Genomic DNA, 20,851 nt, shown 5'->3' on the forward strand with positions numbered 1-20,851 from the left:
GTAACTTCCAGGGTTAACAGAGATAATGTATTTCATGACAAGTTTTGCTTCAGATCAGATCACAAGCCTAGAAGCAGTGATTGGCAACACCATTTGTCTGGCACAGAATTGAACCACACTGCCAACTAAAACTTTGTGGAGAATTGTGTTATTGCTGGATCTGTATGAAATTCCGATAAATCAACGTTTAGGGCATCTCTTTCATTTAAGGCATGGGTGTCAAATACCAAAGAGGAATCAGGCTTGTTTTCCACACAGGCTCTTACTTCCATAAATCGGTGAAATTATTTGACTTAAGAAGAGGATAGGAACATTTCTATCCTACTTGGAAAAAAAAGAAATGTTTGCTAAAATACATTAAATCAGCTGAGTTATTTAAATAATCACCTTTAAAAGACATGGACAAATATTTCTAGTGAGACTAAATGGTGTTCTTAAACAGACGTCTGAGAGGAGGCCAAATTTTACATCTTGCCCGCTTCCGCTCTCCTACACACAAATACCTCACCTCTAAGCATACTTTTAGCTTTTGTCTTGCACATTTTCATCCTTTGCAGCTACTCCCTGGCTCATTCCTCATTAAGAGAGAGAGTTCTCGTCAGCCTCATCCTCATGGGCAGACTGCCAACCAGGTGAGTAATGCTGATGTCTGATGTCTCACTTCCTAAACTCCCAGGTTTTGTCAGTAATGTAACATCAATGTATCCTCTGGTGGGAGGAAGTGTCCTGATAATATTTTTGCTCTTTAGATTCTTTTTCAAGTTTGATTTTTTTAACTTTTGGGTATTAAAGGCTCTTTTTATAGATCAGACTCTTCTTTCATGACAGTATCCCAACTGATATACAGTACCAAGTACAGGTATTTAAAACACCCTCAAGGATGGCCTAGAATTTCATAAAGAACCTCCATGATATTGCAATGTTCCAAAAGAAACTGCAAAAGGAAATCTAAATAGCTATTATACCATTCCCAGGAAATATTAACACATTTTACATAACAATTATATGTCCTAACTGAGATGAAAGCTTATCATAATTAGCTAAGTTTAGTCAAAATAAATAGATGACTTCTCAACAGTTAATTAATACAGGTGGAATTCTGGAAGCCCAGAACTTAACCAGAAACGTCTGGGTCTGGAGTTATCAAATGTGACTCAAAGCTCAACGGTTTAATCGCTGTAAAGTAGAAAATCACCTTCATTAGGTTCAAATCTGATAACTTCGCACCCAGATCCCTTGGAAAAAGACTGGGATTACATTACTGCCTGCTTTTTCATGACAATATTATTGTTTTTTTGAGAGAAGGTTAAGAAGTCCATGTTGACTTGGGATTTAGACTCAGGTAAAGATTATCATTAATAATATCAAAAGCAAACACTTAAATTGCAAACACATTTAGGGCAATAAATGGAAAGCCCTACAACTCAGACTAAGCAACTTAAAAATTTGCACTGGTTACATTAGTGGGGTATGGGAGATAAAGCATTCTTCAAAATTATTCATTAAATTGTCATTATACTGCATAATATCTGATTTCAAGTCAAGCACTCCATGAAGTGCTGACGGTGACTCAGAAATAAGAAGGAAGACCCATATCGCTTTGAAGTATGCTATTTTCAATCTGTTATAATTTATCAGGCTTTAATTAACTTGGAAAAATATCTCATTCTATTAGAAAAGAAAGAGGATAATGTGCATGAGTCATTGTGATATTGTAATCTCTGTCTGCATATTCAGACAAAGATAATTCTATAGCCACAGACCAATTTTACTTTGTAACAAAACCTTAAAAAGACTTTAACTTCTGCTTTTCTGAATAGACCCAGATGTCCAACACATTTGTTTAGATATCAACTACTGTAAGAATTTATGTAGTAAATGTTTCTTGCAATATATGATTGCATTACATTCTATATAATGAGAAATACGTTCTGAAACATAAAAGAATACTATCTACTATACTACTATTGATGTCTTCTATTTTGGATATCTGTTTAATTCCACATTTCTTCCTGCAGTTAACCTCCATAAAATTTTTTGTCCCTGTCAATACCATTTGAAAGACGCAAATTATGATGTGAAACAATTATTAAGGAATGTGCATTTATTAAATTACACTCAATACTAATATTGTTGCTTTTATTTGTGAAGATAAAATTTAAGTAATGTTTTTCAATAATTAGTCATTTTGAATGTAAACCAATTTTAATTAAGCACCAAAAATACGTACTTTTACTATAAATTAAAAAATGGCCGTTTTATTTCATGTGAATTTAGAATCATAAGGAACTGGACAACTGTCAAGAAAGACAAAATGAACTATGAGCCCTGTACTTTGATCATTGCTTGGCTCCCTTCATTTGCCTCTCAAGTTTGCAAGTTTCCCAGTTCCTTGCTGATGAGAAGCAGCCCCATAACATAATGTTGCCATTCTTAACAGTAGGTAGGGATGGAGCTGACTGGTTGATACACTGTGTCGGGGTTTTTTACAGATATCACACATTGCATAATTTGACAGAAAAACATAAACATAAAACTTAAGACCAAAAAGATCTATTTTTGTTTCATTTGACCACAACAGCTTTTGCCACATATTTGCAGTGTCACTTACAATAAACAATTCATTGCAAAACCCATATGGGATTTGAGATGGGGGGAGGGTTTCAATATTGGCTTCCTTCTTGCCAGTCTGCCAAGAAGGCCAGATTTCATTCATACAGTAAATCATTTTTCCCATTTCAGTCATTCAAATGTAACTTTCCTCTGTAGTTGTTTTCAAAAATCGATGTTGGTCTCACAGTAGCATCCCTAACCAGTTTCCTCCTTGACCAGCTGTAGGAACAACCTGATTTGCACAATGTCTGTTGTCCCTTCACTTATTTAGTGTTGACCTTGCGTTACTCAAAGAAATATTAAGGGTCTTCATCATGCCTTCATACACTTCTCCTAATATATGCCTTTATGCAACTTTTTGCCCGAGTTGTTTTGTAAGCTCCTTGGTCTTCTCTGTTAAACCTTTGCTTGAAATTCGCTACCTGACTGAGGGACCTTACAAAAATAGGTGCATTCCTTCTGAAATCATGTGAACCACTATTATTGCAGACAGCGACCACCCAACCATTTGTGTGGCTCATTCAGGTTGCTTTGTGCACCTGAATTAATTTAAGTTTGCCAAAGCTGTCCATTTCTATTTTTTATTGCCTACTTTCTTTCTGCTTCTTACGTTTCTGGTTTGAATGTGTGTAGCTGATTGTGTATATTGTAGCGCTCTCGGGTTCACCTGGGTATGCGCCCTCACCACTGCCACCTCAGGTCGGCCCCCCACCCTCGGGGACTCAAACACTGGCCTCTGGTGTCACTCAACAGGGACCCAGCCACTTGAGGTAAAGGGAAATCTCCCGTCAGACCGGCGGCTGCGGTCCCTGCTATTCACAGGGAAGGGCGGTGACGTCACCGCGCTGGTAAGCCGGCTCTCACAACCAATGGTGACCGTATGCATTACAATATTATAAATTTGAACTGCCACCTCAAAGTGTCATGACTGTGAGCTTTAAAGTAACAAAATGTGAAGACCGTACAAGGATCTGCATGCTTTTGCAAAGGCACTGAATGTCTCATAGCCTTCCTCATTCTTATGCCTCACAGACAGCTTTGCACTTGATGTAGTCTTTACTTTGGTGATGTCAACTTGATAAAAGGGCTTCTTACCTGCCTGCCTATGTTCTTTTTCAAGCAGGCAGATGGTGCACGCATGGCAAGAAGCCAGAGCTGCTGTGGCTCATATAGAGGCATAGAGCTGACAAGAGGTGACCAGGTCAGTCTGCTCGGACATACACGCAGGCAAAGATCTGAGGAGATGCTGGCTTGCTTTCACAGCAGGAAAGCTTTCCTGATGTTGAATATGTCATCGGCAGGACAGTCAATGAAATATTTAGAACAAGATAGGCTAGAAATGCCATGTAGTCACAAATAACTTGTGTGGACGCTGCAACAGAAAATAAGGACAACAGAACCACTGATTATTTTAATTCTGGCTAAAGAAGCAAAGCGTAGGAAAGACAATTGGCCAATCAAACTAAATTGTGGTGGAAATTGTTTGCATAAACCCAAGAAAAACTATTTCCATGTTCATTCAGTCATTTTAAACAAATATTTCAACATGAATAGCAGAAATATTTTGACCTGGTGTTTAAAATTTGAACAAATGGTTTTTGACTAGTAAGTAAAACCTGAAGAGGAAATCGTAATAATAAAGTTAATTTGAATAACTGTCCTCCACCACTTTGATTTTCGTAGGAGCCATCTTTTGTTTATCATGTGAACATACCAAAGGAGAGAGATACATTAACAATGATGTGACACCAGGATAATCTTACTAAACCTATTTACCACTCTCTTGCTGAACCTTCTAAATCTCCTGAAAAGAAAACATAACATCTTCATCATCTTTTGTTTTTCACAAGTATTTTGTACCACTTCAAGTTCTCAGAATCTTCAGAGTTATCTTATATATTCTCAACGAGAGCAGCAGACATGATGGGAAATTAAATAATAAAGAATGGAATCAAGATACTTCTTTATGGGTTGTTGTTCCACCTACGGCAAAACTGATCATTAAATTAATTAAACCTGTCCAAAAATGAATTATTTTTTATAATTGCTCTAAGCAGCAAGTCACTGTAACAGGGGAATTGGGTTACACACACATTACAAGTGGGTACAAAGAGGCATCTGAGGTTATTTTTGGGACAGTGTCATTTTACGTCTTTTAATAGCCTTAAATCTGGGATATGCTGGGAGCTTCTTTAACAAACGTCAAAGCAGTACAGTACTTCTTGTCAGCTGTAGCCAATTCCATGAAGCAGACTGCTAATTGAAACTCTTGTAACCATCAAAATGATTAACAAAGTGCAGCTATATAAAAAAGGATATGTGTGTTGTGTGCAAGAGAGAAAAACAAAGAGTAAAAGAAAAATGGATTCATTAATCTATCAGGCTGTATTTTATGAGAAGTAGGGGTAATGAATGAAGGCTAATGTAATTGCTATTTAAACAAAATTCTGCTCATTTCATTAAAAAAATGTTTTGTAAAAATGTTCTGTGGTACAATTTTGGTCAATTGTAATATAGTAACTTTGTATGGGATTTTGCAAAATGAAGCTAAATTTACAAACATAAACTTTGAATGTACATCTACAGGTAGCTTGGTACTATGCAGACATTCACTGTTTCAAGACTTCCTAAAACTGCCTATTCGTATTTGACAGATGCTATTTTCATGAGACAAAAAAGAGGCATTTACTGTCTACCATAATCAATAGCCACTGCATAAATGATTTTAATGACTTAAATTAAATTACATATATTATTTCAGTATTCAAATTATTCCCAGTGTCATTGTTTTTTAGCACAAATCAGTTTCAACCCTCAAATGACTTGTGTCTAATCCAAGTGACATTGGATTAGAGTTTTTTTTTATTTGGTTATACATTAGATCATCATGTGCTGGTTGTCCTATGATGTTCCATGTGTCTCTAATTTCGGAAAGTTATGGATCACCCTTTTTTAAAATAGACCCCATTAGAACTCCAAATTGTAGCAGAAATACCATTTTAATCTAAATACAGTTATACAATTTAAGTCAAAACGAATATATTTTATATATTTTAATTAATATCTTTTATTTTTGTTGTTTAGAAACTAAAGTTAAAAACACAAACTGACCCAAAATTAATTTTGAAATACATAATTATAAAGTGTCTATAATTCATGTGGCCTATTAATAAATGTTGCTTATAATCATGAAATTTGAATCGTACATCTTCTTACATCTTGCAGCATATATATTAAGCACAATTCCTTGTATATTTAGTAAAAACCTAAACTTTGATGAACGTTTAAAATAAAATATTTGCATGCGAGTGAACAATTGAACAAAAGAATTGCTCAGTGTTTTAGGATAGGTCGTGATGTAATTCTCACACCCAATAACAGAAGAGGTTCGTTTTGGTTTAGCAGTAATGTTTAATATTTTAATTGTGGGGCAGGGGGTATAGATTGAAGGGTGTCATAAATGTCCCCCAAGAATAAAAACTAAAGCAAAGAGTATTTCACTTGACGTTAGTTTATTTTTTATCTTAATTATATAGTTCTACAAACAATGAAATCGATAAATGAAATCAATAAAAAGCAATAAATATCTTACCCTGAAATAAAATGTCGGACTATTCGTTTTTAATGGAATCTGAACTGTATTTGTAAAGTTAAGCAATACTCGGGTATCTCTATAAACTTTATACTGTACAGTACAATATTCTCTGCATTTTAAACCTCGAAACATTATTAACTTAGTTCAGTCGATGCATTAGGCAAGTACCAGGAGTAGAACTATAAAATGTACAAACATAATTACTGATAGTATTTTTTTTATTTAGAGATAATACGAGATTTTTTAAAATACAAAATAATTTAACCTGTTAATTACAAAATATGAATAAATTAATATTTACAGCAGTCTCTCGTTAAAAAGTTAAGAAAAAAAGACCATTCGGTTTTAACTACGAATCATATGGGGAATGAAAAGCTATCATGAAAGTTTCAATATTTAGATATTCTGTTTAAGCAGTAGCGCTGGCTAACAGACTCACGAGTCGAAAGTCACTGCCGTCGCAAATGGAAATACTCGTAAGTTTATGAAAATACTGTACTGGAAATGTGAAAAAGCGGCTTTGCCTCAGAAAAAAAAACTTATTTTTCAGAGGCATCTTCGCTGTACGTTGTTTTTCGTTCTTCACTTGATATACTGTCCACTATGGAAGAGAGACGACGGAGACTGGTTGAAGCTGAAGACTCAATACCGGATCCTAACATAAAGGGAAAAAAAACACATCCAGTTCTTGGACTTCAGTTAACCTAAAATATTGTCACGTGTGAACTTTTATTTTTCATTCTGTACGTTTAGGTAGCATGCACAAAAGCTCTTATATTGACATAAATACAGTATATAATAAATAAAGATACAAAATAAGCTTATGGATTTTAAGCCTTTTAAATGTTTTTCTGTTTTGTTATTTTCAGTTAAGGTTTTCATAGAAACCATAGTCAGGTTCTGTATGTGCTCTTCACCCACCTTCTCTTTGATTCATAGATGATAAATTAGAATGGTCGGAAATTGTTTGCCAGTTGTAATGACAAGTGTTTCTTCCATAGGACTCCACGCTGGAAACCTAAAATAAATGTATATATAACATTTTTCTGTTAAACATCTTACAACAGCCTTGCTTGCAATTTGTCTCCATAAAGCGCACTATGGTAAAATAACATTTGACACCCCACTGCGAAGAGGAGAAAAATTGCATAGCAAAAATCTATTTTAACTTCAAGGGGGAAAGTAAAGGCAAATATGTTTACATTCATCACAGTTTTCTAAAGGCAAAAAGAAAATATGAAGATAGAGGTCTGCAGTGCTTACATGATGTTCTTTAAGATTATAGTTAAAAGGGTCATTTTCTTGCGTTTTTTCCTGATGATCCAGATTATGTAAAATGTCCTGAAGTTTCTCAATATACTTTATTGCACTGCGTAGAATCTCCACTTTGGGCAGTCTCTGACTTGGGTTTGGCACCGTCTTTTTCTTTAAAGCTTCAAACGCTTCGTTGATCTTTTTGAGCCGCCTTCTCTCTCTGAGAGTTGCTGCTTTCCTTCGGTCTGTTGGGGCGGATTTCCTTTTACACGTCTTGCAAGCCCAGATGAGACACTGTCCCTCACAGTGTGGTTGGAGCCCCGGAGGTGCTAAGACATGCTCTTCCCCGCTGCTGTCACAACCAGTCTCGGATGGAACCTGATCTTGTCCTGGAGATAAGGGGCTATCGCTCCCTTGGTACAAAGGAGACACTCCGGTAATTTCCAAATTCTGCAAGGGTCCACTGTCCCCATCGAGATAGCGCAAATCGTTGAAAAAATAAGCGTTGGTCTCAAAAAGATCCATCATGGTGCTTTCACCTTTGTGGCCTGTGTGTTCAACTCAAGTGCTGTAAACCAGAAGTGCAACTCCGACGATAGCATTTAAATAGCCCAATGACACAAGTCACACGGCTTATATATAGCAGGTGAAATTCAATCCATTTGGCTGTCGCAGTGCATCAAACTCCAAATCTGATTTCAATGAGCCTCTTGGGGTACTATAACCAATACAGCATAAGTCGCGTAAAAAACAAATACGTTAACACCTCTCAATGAAAGGTGAAACTTAACTTCGAACACATGACAGGTGCCCCTAATATTTATTTCACAGATGAACGGTAGCATACTGGACTTTGTGGGGACATACCAAGCAATGGCTGCTGTCGAGTTATCTGTTGCTCCAGAATTTAAATTGACGATGGGGGTATTTAAAATTTAAAAGTACTGTAAATTGTGAAGGTCTATAAGCATGAAGTGTTTAATTTATCTACATATATTACTGCAACCCCACTGGATTATGCAAGTTTGTACAATTTAACAGCAACTCAGATTATGATACAAAGTAGCTGTGGAGACTAAAAATATTTGCAAATTAACATATATGTTCATATACGTACAGTGCATGTTCATGTGTATTCACTGTACTGATTGATTTACTGCTGTCCACGTTACCTACACACATAAATTTAACACAATATAATCTTCTGGCGTGATACAAACATACAGCACTTTCACACACAAACAAATTCTTAAAGGGAAACATGTAGTTTCCCGAAAAGTAGAATACACCTGTTGCCCTCTGTACAGAATGTGCACTATAAGATTTATTAATAAAAACTAACATACACATAGCTAGTATTTATGACTGTATTTACGATACTGTACAGTATGTGGAACTTCAAACGCAAACAGGGCCTCGTGACTGCTGTCAAATATATTTTAAAGGGGACATACCCTCTGCGCATACATGTACTGTGTATCTCAGAGTCAAAAAGGTATTCTCCGTGTGTGTGTGGTGTGATGTACAGTATTTATTCATGTAATTTGTTATAGAAAAAAAAGATAATTAAAAAAGGCAAAATATCGAATAAATATAAATAGTGAAAAATGTTGCTGTTGGTAATGAAAATATTTTCTACTTAATTGTTAATGCACTTTTCGTTGGTTTTGTTAAAAATCCAGTGATGCAAATGCTCCTGAAAGGTTGGGATTTAGGCATTCTAAATTCATGGCAAGACATTAACATTTTTGACACGTTTTGTGATACTAGGAGAGACATTTCAATATATCCTTTTAACAGATGTACACACATTAAATACATGTATGTGTTAAGTATGTTTTAGAAAATGATACTAAGATATCACTACATTAAAAATCCCAATCTCACAAGCGAATTTTGCAGCAGAATTGTGTTAATGATTCGTTTTGGTTATGACAGTATCATACAGAAAGTTCAACAATGTCCACTGGAGTCTACAAATTCTGCCTGGCACAATGCTCTCCACTCAGCTGCAGTGTTTTTAGAACTTTGCCACAATGACATTTGGTTGGGATTATTTTAACTTACAGTAGATGTACAAGTCTGACACTGGAATTGAAGTAAAAGCTAATGCTGATATCCTCTCCATATTGGTGACTGTTACCATAGAGGGCAGGATGGTGGCTTCTCACTGTCTCACTTGTTCCTTGTGTGTTTGTTTCAGTTGTCTTGATTATTATGGATGTTCACAGTCCACAGAGATGCTGTCCACTTTAATTAATGTCTTAAGATCAATAAATGGTTCCAGATAAGATGAGACTTTTAGTCTGTCCAGCCTGTTTAGAAGTTAGTACTTAATTGATACAGGATCTCATCCAGCCAAGGAAACAAGCCAGGGTATCAGCTTCATTGATATGGATCCCTATTTTACTCCAAACATATATGTTTGTGGGAATGTCTGTGTGTGACTCACTGCGATGGACTGGCATCCTATTCAGGGATGCTCCCTATGTCTGCTGGGTTAGGCTCTGACTTACCACAACCCTCCAAGGACAGAGTAGTTGATGAAAATAGGTGGGTGGATGTTAAAAGAGAACATTTCCTGAGACCTCAGTTGTGCTTCTTACTGAAAAGCATTCATAGATTAATTTATAATTATGATGCACATTTCCTTTCACCCCTTTTGTGTATATTGACCTTGCACCTTGCATCTCCTTGTTTGTATGCAATGTCATCCCAGTCATAAGTAATGAAAATAATGGCATTATTTCTTAAATAAAATAATGGATTCGTTTATTAAGCTTAATACAGCATATTATTCATTTAATTCTATTTGAAATTATTCCTCCTTTACATTTGCTAAGCACCTTATTTCTATGTAATATTACTTAAGATGGGTAGCACAGAGGTGCAGTGGTTAGCATTGGTAAGTTCCAGATCTGGGGTGCTATCTGTGAGAAGTTTGCATGTTTTCCTTGTGTTTGCGTGGGTTTCTTTTGGATGCTCTGGTTTCTTCCAAAAGTTTAAGAATGTACTTGTATGTTAAATAGCGTCTGGGAAAACTGGCCCTGGTGTGAATGTGGTGGTGTCTGTGTGTGCCCTGTGATGGACTGACTACCCTGCGCACGCTGCATGCCGAGATGAGCTCCAGCACCCCTGTGGCCCTGAATTGGAAGCGATAGTTAGAAAATGGATGGATGGTAGTTACGATTTAGATTATGCCAATGCTTACATCACCAACCCTGTAGCCATGTACACTGTATGTAATTAGAACTTCCTTTCTGCCTCTTGCTAGTTCAGATTAGTGTTCAATAAATGTATAAGAGGCATCGGTGACAAATACGTTTAACAAACAATATTATCACAATTAATTAAGCAATAAATGGATCCACTTTGCTAAGGCCTACACTCCAATTAGCTTAGCATTTTCTTGAAGTAATTTATTTCAAAGTCTGGGTTTAAAGCCCATACCACCTTGCAAAGCAAACAGTGGAGAATGGCTATGTCAGGATTCCATTTCAAATCTCCAGTTACCTTGCTGTGGGTGGTTGTGAAACAGAGGCTCAAACAGCAGGTGCTCTAATGCCTGTGTCAGGCCCCGTAGTGACAAATGGATAACTCTGCATAAACATTCAAGTATTTTTCAGAGAAAACCGTGGATCGGAGGAGGGATAACACAACACACAGTTACAGTGTACACAACTAGAGGAACGATTTGTGTCAATGGGCCAGAAGACTGGAAATCTGACCTGACTTTATTTTCATAAAAGCGGAGAGAAAAAGTTTACTCAGGCCATCTTATATCTAAAAGTTAATGCCTCCAAATATATTTGAATGTCACTATGTCAAAGTTTCCATAATGCATAGGAAATATATTTTAAATAAAGGCTTAAAAATACATTTTCATGAATGTGCTGTTTCCTTGTTTTACTTATGTGTTTGTGTGAGATGTTAAATATTTCAGAATAATCTGCTTGGGCCAAATGCACTAAGTGTCATGCTTGGCTTGCAAATAGATAAAACATTGCCCTATGCGACTCGTGACCTCTCATTGCCCTGAGACCCATCCTCGCTCTATGAAAATTGCCCAGTTGGAACCATTAATAATTTTCTGAGCCTGTAATTTTGAAACACTACAGGCTTTTGACAACTGCCTGTTTAAGAGAACTGGGCTCTTCTGTATTTCTTCAATGGAACTATTCTGCAGCATCAGCTGCTGAAGGGATTTCACAGGATTTGATGCAATCTCTCCAATAAGTCCGGCCTCTCTGAATACTGGATCCATTTGTAAATGGATTCTTGTACCACCGCTGTTGGCTTAATGTGGAGGAGTGCAGCTAAACAGAAGCCCAACAATATGTGCTTGTGTTGTGAAAACGTAGACAAAGTCTGTTAATCTTTACTGACTTGAAAAGGCAAGATATGTGTCCTGTACTATTAAGTTATGGCAAGAGTTCTTTGAATTATATTTGTAATTGCTGAATTCATGCAGAAACTACTACCACTGATAGACTAATAGGACAAGTTTTTTTTTCAGTATATTGAGTATTTACTTCCCAAGTATTTATTTTAAGAAGAAAGGTATTTGGTTACCTATTAAAAATATTAATAAGTAAAGATTAGTTATGTCATTATTAAATCACAAAATCATAAAAAAACATGAGACCTGAAGGAAGTAAAGGGAACAGGAATGGGAAGTAAAGTTACCAAGAAGATTGAAATATCTAATATACTGTACAGTAAAACAAAAAGAATGAAGTTAATTTGTTAATTGTAACAACTCCAGTTGTGAGCAGCGCCTAATTTAGCATGTTTTCAAAATGACAGAACATGTCTAGACTTGTCTAAGACAGGAACACAATCAGGAAATGTTACATATTTTTTTCCTGTGTGTCCGTATGTGAGTTTATATATGCATATACATACAGTACACATCAAGAAAGAAAATAATATAAACTCATTTAAACCTGAACCTGTTATTATTATACATATTGTATACACTTCAAATGCCACATTTTATTCTTTTCAAGTATTCAGATTCTACAGCTTCTTACATGTGTCATGATTAAAGACCTAAGGGTAAAAAACATTAAACTGAGTTTGCTTTACACAATGATCTTAACATACAATGTATGAAAGTAAAACACACAGGTAAATACATTAAATAAACCCTTTAACATAATGTATACAGTATATTTTTCACTGTATTATTGTAGGAGAGTGAAAAGCAGCAACAATTATACATGGAAGCAAAATCTGTCCTGCTATTCAAATTATTATTTTAAACAACATTGACATATTAAGGAGGTGAAGCATGGTTATGGTGTGTTGCTGAAAACCAGTATGAGGGGGTTGTGCTGATGTTTACAATATGAGCAAAAATAACTTATAATTATATAGTTAAACAACTTAGTAGATAATAATTGTTCCTCTTTGCAATATTTGGACAGCTATCCTTTAAGCATTTTTAAATCATTAATCCCTATCTTCCACAGAGACTGTCCAACCTACAGTACTCTAACACATCACCCACCATTAAACCCTAAGCCTTGGGTCATTCTCAAAAAGCATTGCTGTTAAAACCACAGACACTCGATTCCCAGAGATATCAGTCAGTAGTGAAGAACAGACTGATGCTACAATATGTATTTTATCAAATAAATACTCTTATATATGCATAATCCTTGCATTTTCAAATATTTATGAAAAGAGGTTATAAATCATTTCATTTTTATTCTTTGAGGGGCAATTAGCTTTTTTTCACACTACAGGGCATGTTTTGTGTTACTATGTATTTTAATTTGATCTATGTAATATCTACAGTCATGAATAATGCATATGAAACAATTTAAACATTTGGTATAATAAGCACCATATCAGTGAAATGTAATTAGTTGTTAAATATATTTTCTTCAACTATGTTATTAAAAGCAATGACCACTTCTATTATACAAGTTGAGGTACAAATTGGTGTGTGAAACCTGGTATCTTGAAATAACCTTTATTATTACATATGGATTCTAATTATTACACACATAATATTATTGGAAAGCGACATCAATTGTTCCTCGTGTCTTAGCAATTCACTGAATGGAATGTTTTCTTCTCTAAGACATCATAAATGCATGAGTAAGGGGAAAGGTCGAGGTAACTTGGACAGTAAGAGGTTGGTTTAAAATCTCCCGTGAGTCTCTGAAGAGCTACTGTGTGCTCTGGAGTGCTAGATAAATCTCCTCAGTGTCAAGGGTTGACTTTCAGCTGTTAAGGATCATGATATACTCTGCCACAAAACACAATGCTTAGAATTCAGAGCAAAAGAACATATACTTAAATAGGGTTTATTGTGACAGTACTGGAAGTAAACCACAAGAAACATCAACAATACAGAGGCCAAAATAACACTTAGTCTAAAGAAATAGAATCTTTACATCAAAAAACATATCAAGTTATATTCACCCAACATATACACACAAAACAAAATCCAGATTCAAAGACTTGTTTGGCTTGATTTATCATACAAAAAATACAATTATCTAAAGTAAGAAGAAAAGAGACTTTAAATTATCAGTGCAAGATTTTGCTTAAATGCAATCAACTTCATGTGCAAAGATTTTCATATTGCTTATTGTCATTTGTGATCTACAGTGGGACTTGAAATAAAGGCACAGAGGTAAGCATAGCAATTCAGGGGAAAGCCTATGTACAAGGTTTTGGCCCCAGTGTCCAAACAAGTCCACCCAACTTCATAATCTTTGATGAAAATCAGTTAACCTCATGAAATAATTATCAGAATTACATTGAAGTTTCTTCCCACTCAAGTTCAACATCACCTAAAAGAGAAATATGAAGAGAGAGAGATATGAAGAGTTTGCATTGGAAGAAATCTTGTGCTGCATGCTGACTGTAGAAGGCTGATGGAAAATTAATGTGATCATGCTTGATGAGATCAGTTTAACTTTTACAAAGACTTCAACAATTATGGAAAATTGTAAAGCCTATAATACAAAATTTAAGCAACTACAAGGGATTAACAATAAAGGAAACAACAAAGGTAGCATAACGGCATGTTTATCAACTAGGAATGTTTCCCAAATTCGTATGGTGGTATTTCCAGAGAACAGTGATCTTCCAGGTCAAAATGTTGAACTACTTTTATTTTCTATTAACTATATCACACTAACACTAAAAACTAAATAAATTTACAACTGAGCCCAAACAATAAATTTATACCTTACTTGTAGCAGTCTTTGAGAGATTATTCTTTCAAAGATTTACTGTATTCTTTTTATAGCACTAATACCATCAAACAGTAGTAAAAGGTAAAGGGAAATGAGGGACTCAAAAATGTCCCTAATACAGGTATTATTATAGCACTGGTAAAGGAATTTCTAATTTATAGAAACTCTATAACAGAACAGATGTCTGGTTTAGTTCCAACAAAATATATTATATTGCCAGAAGTATTCAGTCACATTCTGTTTTCATTTTATTGGCCTGATAAGCACACTTTTAATAGGACAGGCAATGTCTTCCTGGCCATGAGTTCAGCAGCAGAATTCAGTGAAGTGATTTAGCCTAAATCACATTGTTGAGGGCATATTTTAAAAGGACCATAATAGGTCTTTATTACTGCACTTCTTAATCCTAGCTTGTTGGTTAAAATATTTAGCATATAACTTGTAAGTGAAACGTAAAAGGCATATACAGTATAAGGGTTTTATGCCTTATAAAACGTAATTAATGCTGTGAAAACATTCCTACATTAGTTATCCAGTATTTTACTATGTTTATTTCAGTTAATGTTGTGGGAATATATCATAAATCCAGTACACTATAAGATTATTCTTAAAGAGCATTCACTGCATACTGTATGCACATACAATAAACTCTAAAATGCACTGTACATATTTCAAAGAAAAATTGTCACCTTCCATGGCATCCAAAGAGTCCATCTTTTCAAGAGCTGAATAATTTACAAACCAAACAGACTGGCTGTTTCCTTTGCTTGAGAGCAGATCAAGTGTACACTGATGCAAAAACATGTACTGCGCCTGTACAGAATCCATTGGGAAAGAAGGTAAAAGTTACATCCTAGAAAGTGCTTTTTGATTCAGTTTTTAATTCAGAAAAGTGCTCAAATTAAACTACACCAATCCACAAATATCATACAACATCTCTTCAAATTACAGATATTTTAAGTCATTCAGAATGATCAAAGCACTTAACTAAAAATGGCTGTGCTCCTATTTTGCTGATTTTGTACACAGACTTTATACATTTTACAATACACAGTATGATACAAAATACCTTTTTATTTCCTCACATTTATGACACAATAAACACAATGTTACCCTTGCTATATTCTTTACCATATGTCAGAGAAAGTTAAATTTAGATGAACAATCTTTAAAACGGAACTGTTACTTAACATAGTGAGACAGAATGTTTAGCAATAAAGGAATGGTTTATTGATGATTATCATTAAACTGTTTTTCTTACCAAGTTTTGTACCATACACATTCGCTCACTGCGTAGCTCTGCAACAAGACCATAAATGTCCACAAAATCATGGTCCCTTACATGCTGTATGAGGTGATCTAAAGCAATAAACACACCTGTTCTTCCAACTCCAGCACTAAAAGTAAAACACAAAAATGAGGATGTTATATATTAGAACACCCTTTATTAAACAGCATGATTTAGTCTCAACTTTTTTTTTACCTTTGACCTTCTAATATTTTATACTGTATATATTCACACACTTTTATAAACTTGCTTTTGGTTAATATTTACATTTATACAGTATAACCTTGAAAATCAGAAGTGGAAAGTTCGTTTATTGTATCCTAATATTTTACTGTAAATAAGCAACTCTTTTCAAATGGTTCCTTTGAAAGCAAGGTGCCGTTTTTATCTGAAGAAATCTAAAACTTTGATTTGAAAGGAGAGTAAAATCTAATACATTTATATATTTAGTTCCATTATCACCCTTACATAGTTTTGAGTAAAATCATTATTTTTTAAAATAGCCTAAAAACAGTTAACCTGAAAGGGTTTTTTGGGCAGAGTGCTTACTTTTTTCCCAATAATGTGTTGTGTATTTGAGTTGAGGTGACACCACTTTTTTCTGACATTTTTGTTAAGTTTGTGCCTTTAGAACTTAAACATTTAAGTGGCATGCAACCATAGTTTCCATTTTCATGGTCTAAAAAATTCTGCATTTTTAATTGATTAATACTGTAACAGTATAGGTTAGACATACTTATGGAAATATTTTAGAATGCCTTACCTGCAATGTACCACAATAGTTGTGTTATCATGGGCTCTGTTAGCGCGAATGAATTTAACAAATTGGATTAGTGCAGTGCTAGATTCAGGTACTCCATGTTCTGGCCAAGAGGTGAAATTGAAGTGATTTACAACCATGTAATCACCATGCTAGAAAAAAAAGAAGCAGGGAGACTGGGATAGTAAAAACTGCTGAAGAGAAAACTGTAATAAAAGATTATTGGTGAAGTTAAAAAAATTGGGGGTAAATAATTTACCCTTTCAACTTTCAGAACACGAATAGTCCAGTCTGGATGAACATCCTCTGCCAATTTGGTGATGACAATATCTCCAAACACAGTAACTGGCTTATTGTCTTCAGGCCAGTACTGATGACATCTGATCTAGAATAAGAGACACAATGCCATTATGAAATACAGAGGAAGAAAGACAAATTGGTCATGGGTTTGTTTCAGTATTTGTCCATGACTTACTCTGCCTTTCTCGAAACACTGTGTTAGCATGGCTATAGTCCTGGTTCTGGTCTCCCATATCATTCTCCAGAAATCTGCAACAGTGCCTGGTAATGGACCTTGAGTGGCTATGAACTCATTTGGACACAGATAGCCCTATGACAGAATGAAATATTTGGACAGAGTTAGAGTAAATACAGCCAATGGATTAATACTTCTGGCTTAAGAGTGTGAACTTTTAACTTTAATCATTAAAAACTATGGCTTGCTTACCTAAAGCCAGATAAATATGCTGACTAAACAGATCACATGCATACTATGCTTTAGAAGAACATCTACGGTAACTCAGTGTGCCATTCTTTTTCAAAGGTCATTTCAAAAGTGAAGGCTGACGGCAGGAAAATTCATGTCATTCCCTCGATATGACTGAAATGTAACTGGACTCCCTCTCCAGTTACAATGACAAAGTTAATAGTGATATTTGATCTATTGGAGGGTAAGGGGATGGAGGTAATGCAAAAAATAAAATTGGATGCACTATACATTTAACAATTTTTTCAGTCTTTACCAGAAATATAGTATGTGATAATGTCATAATGTCATTAATCATTATAGTAGTTCAGGTGGGTAACTGCGTCAGCGTGCATAGGCTGCAAAGGAACAATAGGTTTATTCCTCTATTTCTTTTCAGCATGCATTCATCATTATATTCGTGAAAATGAAAATAAAAAGGACTAAAATATCAATTAAAACATACTGTATATAAACTCCTAAATGAACAGTATATAATCATGATATTGTAATTCACTAATAAGTCTTTTCAAACCAGGTCTGTTTGTTCAATTTATTTCCTTCTTTCTACAACATTCTTAATAAACTAACTTTTACTGTCCTCCATCATGATGGGAGATTACATTTCAGAAGATAAAAATACACATGACAATACCCAGAATAATAGTTCTAGATATGACAGAGATGGGATGGAAAAACCCACACAGAAATCACAAGATACCTCTAGTGGAACATTCCACTCCCTCTCTGTCACCCATTATGGCAAGCAACATTTCTCGGGTGGCTTATGTCACTGTACAAACGAGACATTCTCATATACAATTCTAGCAACCCATATACAAGTTCTTCTTTGGTGTCCAACAAATTCTATGGCATTAAATAGAAAAACGTTCTAAATCTACTTTGGAAAAAATTCTGGAAATTGTTAGAATTTGCCAGAAAAACGTTATCAGCTACTGTACATGTATTCTTGTAAAAAACAGTAGGCTTCTCAGTTGTGAAGTTAATTTTACCACCAGTGAATCTTAGTATGCTACAGAACAGATACTACTGCAGGGAAAATACAAACAGTACTAGGTATCTAGTCACGTGCATATTTTTCTTCCTAAAGAACTTTTTAGTTTTTCAGACCAAAAAGCGGTACAACAGATGATATTATAAACTGTTAAACTTCCTTTTCTTTTTCAGTTACAGTATATTAATAGCTATACATGTGTAGTTTTTAAAGAGTTATGATGGCATTTAATGCTGACTAACTCAATGAAACCTCCCCAGACAGTGAATTTTAATAATGATGACTGAAGTAATTGTTTACTCTCATGACCTCTCATTTTCTCAGTTTCTTATTTTCACTGTGTATTTTGAGGAGTTTTGTCACATACCGTGCATTACCAAGCTTACAGAACTGTCGCAATAAATTGCCAGCAGAACTTGGAGAAATTCTCTCATCTCTCCATCACTAATATGTTTATACTTACTGACACATAACTGGCATTGATGTAATCAGATCCTGGTACACCGAGCTCAGACATAAGTTTGACTCTGTTGTTGTTATCTGGGAAACAGTGAAATTATTATTCATACAGTGCAAACTGCTAACATCATGGAGATGTATTATGTTATGTTCTGTTCCACTTGAAGACATTCTTCACAGTATTCTTCACAAAATAAAGTAATTTAATGAGATTTGAAGAACTGACTTCAGAAATTCAAATGCAATATTTATTAAGGAATGTGAAAGTGCAATAATTAATGTCAAATAAGTTAACCTAAACACCATAGTTTAATAAATATAGTTAATATAAATAGGATTTATAAACAGGAACGTTTTATGCTTACAAGTGTGAAATTGATGTGAAAATGTAAAAAAAAACTGTAACCTTAATGCTCTTACCAGTGAGAAAACTATCTGTAGGATGTTTTAAACTTATAACTGCTCATTTAATTGTTAGAACCTGCATTTTATATCATTTTAATTTATTTAACAATTTGTTTCTAATCTCTTTGTGACCAGATGTAAATAGACATTAAGGAACATTAATCTTTAGAGAAAAACAAAAGGCAGCTGCATGGTTTTCTTTCTCATAAGTGTGCATTTAGTGCCACAACACATATTACTTCTGAGGATACTGTGATATTTTATTATCTGTTAAAACATTATTGTAATATTGTCCATATGCACATTTACATTTCTTTATCAAATGATCATTTTGAATTATTCACATATGATTTAATACATCTGTAATTATTTTTCTATGATCCTTTTCTTTGAATACAAATGTTACTGATGTACTGCTTAAAGTGAAATATCCTGATAACATACTTATAGTATTACTTATTTGTATCTATAAGCAATGTAAATTGTTTTCTGAAGAGTCCCTATATGGCTCTTTTTAAAATGAATTAAAAAGCAGCAAGGTTTAACCTTAGTGCTAAAACCTTTGTCCTTGAATAAGATCAAGATGTGAGTGCGCCTCTAGATTGCTGATTGTTTGTGAAGTATTATGTTTGTAACTTGAATGTAGCTCAATTAACATGAGAAGAACAAAGTTCCTGCAGGCTGTAGTAGGATCTGTTTCTGAAAAAGAACCCAGGATCAGCACCACCAGCTGTTCAAAAAAGTTAATATCATAGAATGTAGTTACATTACCAAAGGAATGTCAGACACCCCTGATCTCACATCATAGCTAATGCTTACAAAAACAAAGGCATGTCTTCCCTTATTAACCAAGACCAGGACCACTGAAAACAGGAATAAGAGTCTTCTGCCTCCTATGATTTTATCTTAAATCATAAACCTGTTCTCATATTTTGACAGTTTTTGGATGCTAACTTTTCAAGTATATTGTAGATGGGAAAAAAATGAATAAGGTATTTGGTAAACTTTTTTATTGCATATAAATGGCTAATTTGGCTAATACAAGTCTGGAATTATTTCCTCTCAGTCTAATTTACAAATTAGAATTGACAAATTTGCAAAAGAAGAGAGTAACAGTGATCAATTTCATATTCAGTCTGCAAAGCTGAAATGAAATAAAATAGATATAAGGGATTTGTTTCTTGCATCTGCTGTTTGTGGTGTATTGATTGTTGGCCTTACTTTGGAGCTGTTAAAGAGAGTGTAGTGAAAGATTTTCACCTCCCCCCCCACCGTAAACCTGATGCAACTTCAGCTGGACATACATGGCTTGATGTTTGTGAAGCGGTTCTTGGATCTGTTCCAGGGCAGGTCAGCATCTGATGTTGCAAGATCTAGAAGCAGTTTTGGAAGTTCCTAAAACAAATGTGAACAACAAAATTCCAGTGAGTGAAATCAGATATTAACAGCAGTAATGTTTTTCTCAGATCTACTTTATTCTTGAAAGACCTACAAAAGGCA

General features: G+C 34.7%; 2 protein-coding genes across 5 annotated transcripts in view; both read right to left on the reverse strand.

The window, feature by feature from the left end:
- Window positions 1-6,108: 6,108 nt before the first annotated feature.
- myf6 (myogenic factor 6) lies at window positions 6,109-8,081 on the reverse strand. Its single transcript, XM_088647249.1, has 3 exons — window positions 7,472-8,081; window positions 7,130-7,226; window positions 6,109-6,863 (listed from the first exon to the last, which is right to left on the reverse strand). The coding sequence occupies exons 1-3, from the start codon at window positions 7,988-7,990 to the stop codon at window positions 6,748-6,750; spliced, it is 732 nt and encodes a 243-aa protein (XP_088503375.1). The 5' UTR covers window positions 7,991-8,081; the 3' UTR covers window positions 6,109-6,747.
- A 5,682-nt stretch (window positions 8,082-13,763) lies between these two features.
- The window catches only part of LOC148654663 (phosphatidylinositol phosphatase PTPRQ-like), an 87,967-nt gene continuing 80,879 nt past the window's right edge, over window positions 13,764-20,851 (reverse strand). For all 4 annotated transcript variants that reach the window (XM_088647253.1, XM_088647252.1, XM_088647251.1 and 1 more), the window contains 8 exons: window positions 20,656-20,746; window positions 18,951-19,027; window positions 17,203-17,337; window positions 16,987-17,112; window positions 16,731-16,879; window positions 15,941-16,076; window positions 15,369-15,492; window positions 13,764-14,271 (listed from right to left, as the gene is read on the reverse strand). In XM_088647253.1, coding sequence (XP_088503379.1) covers window positions 14,234-14,271; window positions 15,369-15,492; window positions 15,941-16,076; window positions 16,731-16,879; window positions 16,987-17,112; window positions 17,203-17,337; window positions 18,951-19,027; window positions 20,656-20,746 — 876 coding nt within the window. In that variant the 3' untranslated portion in view covers window positions 13,764-14,233. The remainder of the gene's footprint in view (window positions 14,272-15,368; window positions 15,493-15,940; window positions 16,077-16,730; window positions 16,880-16,986; window positions 17,113-17,202; window positions 17,338-18,950; window positions 19,028-20,655; window positions 20,747-20,851) is intronic.

The sequence above is a fragment of the Lepisosteus platostomus genome, chromosome 9 (assembly GCF_059453375.1).
Source record: "Lepisosteus platostomus isolate fLepPlt1 chromosome 9, fLepPlt1.hap1, whole genome shotgun sequence".
Classification (NCBI taxonomy): domain Eukaryota; kingdom Metazoa; phylum Chordata; class Actinopteri; order Semionotiformes; family Lepisosteidae; genus Lepisosteus; species Lepisosteus platostomus.

Coding starts and splice junctions, on each gene's coding strand:
- myf6 (XM_088647249.1), bottom strand. CDS start 7,990: ATGATGGATCTTTTTGAGACCAACGCTTATTTTTTCAACGATTTGCGC. Junction 7,227..7,471: donor ATAATCTTAAAGAACATCAT/GTAAGCACTGCA, acceptor CATTTATTTTAG/GTTTCCAGCGTGGAGTCCTA. Junction 6,864..7,129: donor ATCTATGAATCAAAGAGAAG/GTGGGTGAAGAG, acceptor CCTTTATGTTAG/GATCCGGTATTGAGTCTTCA.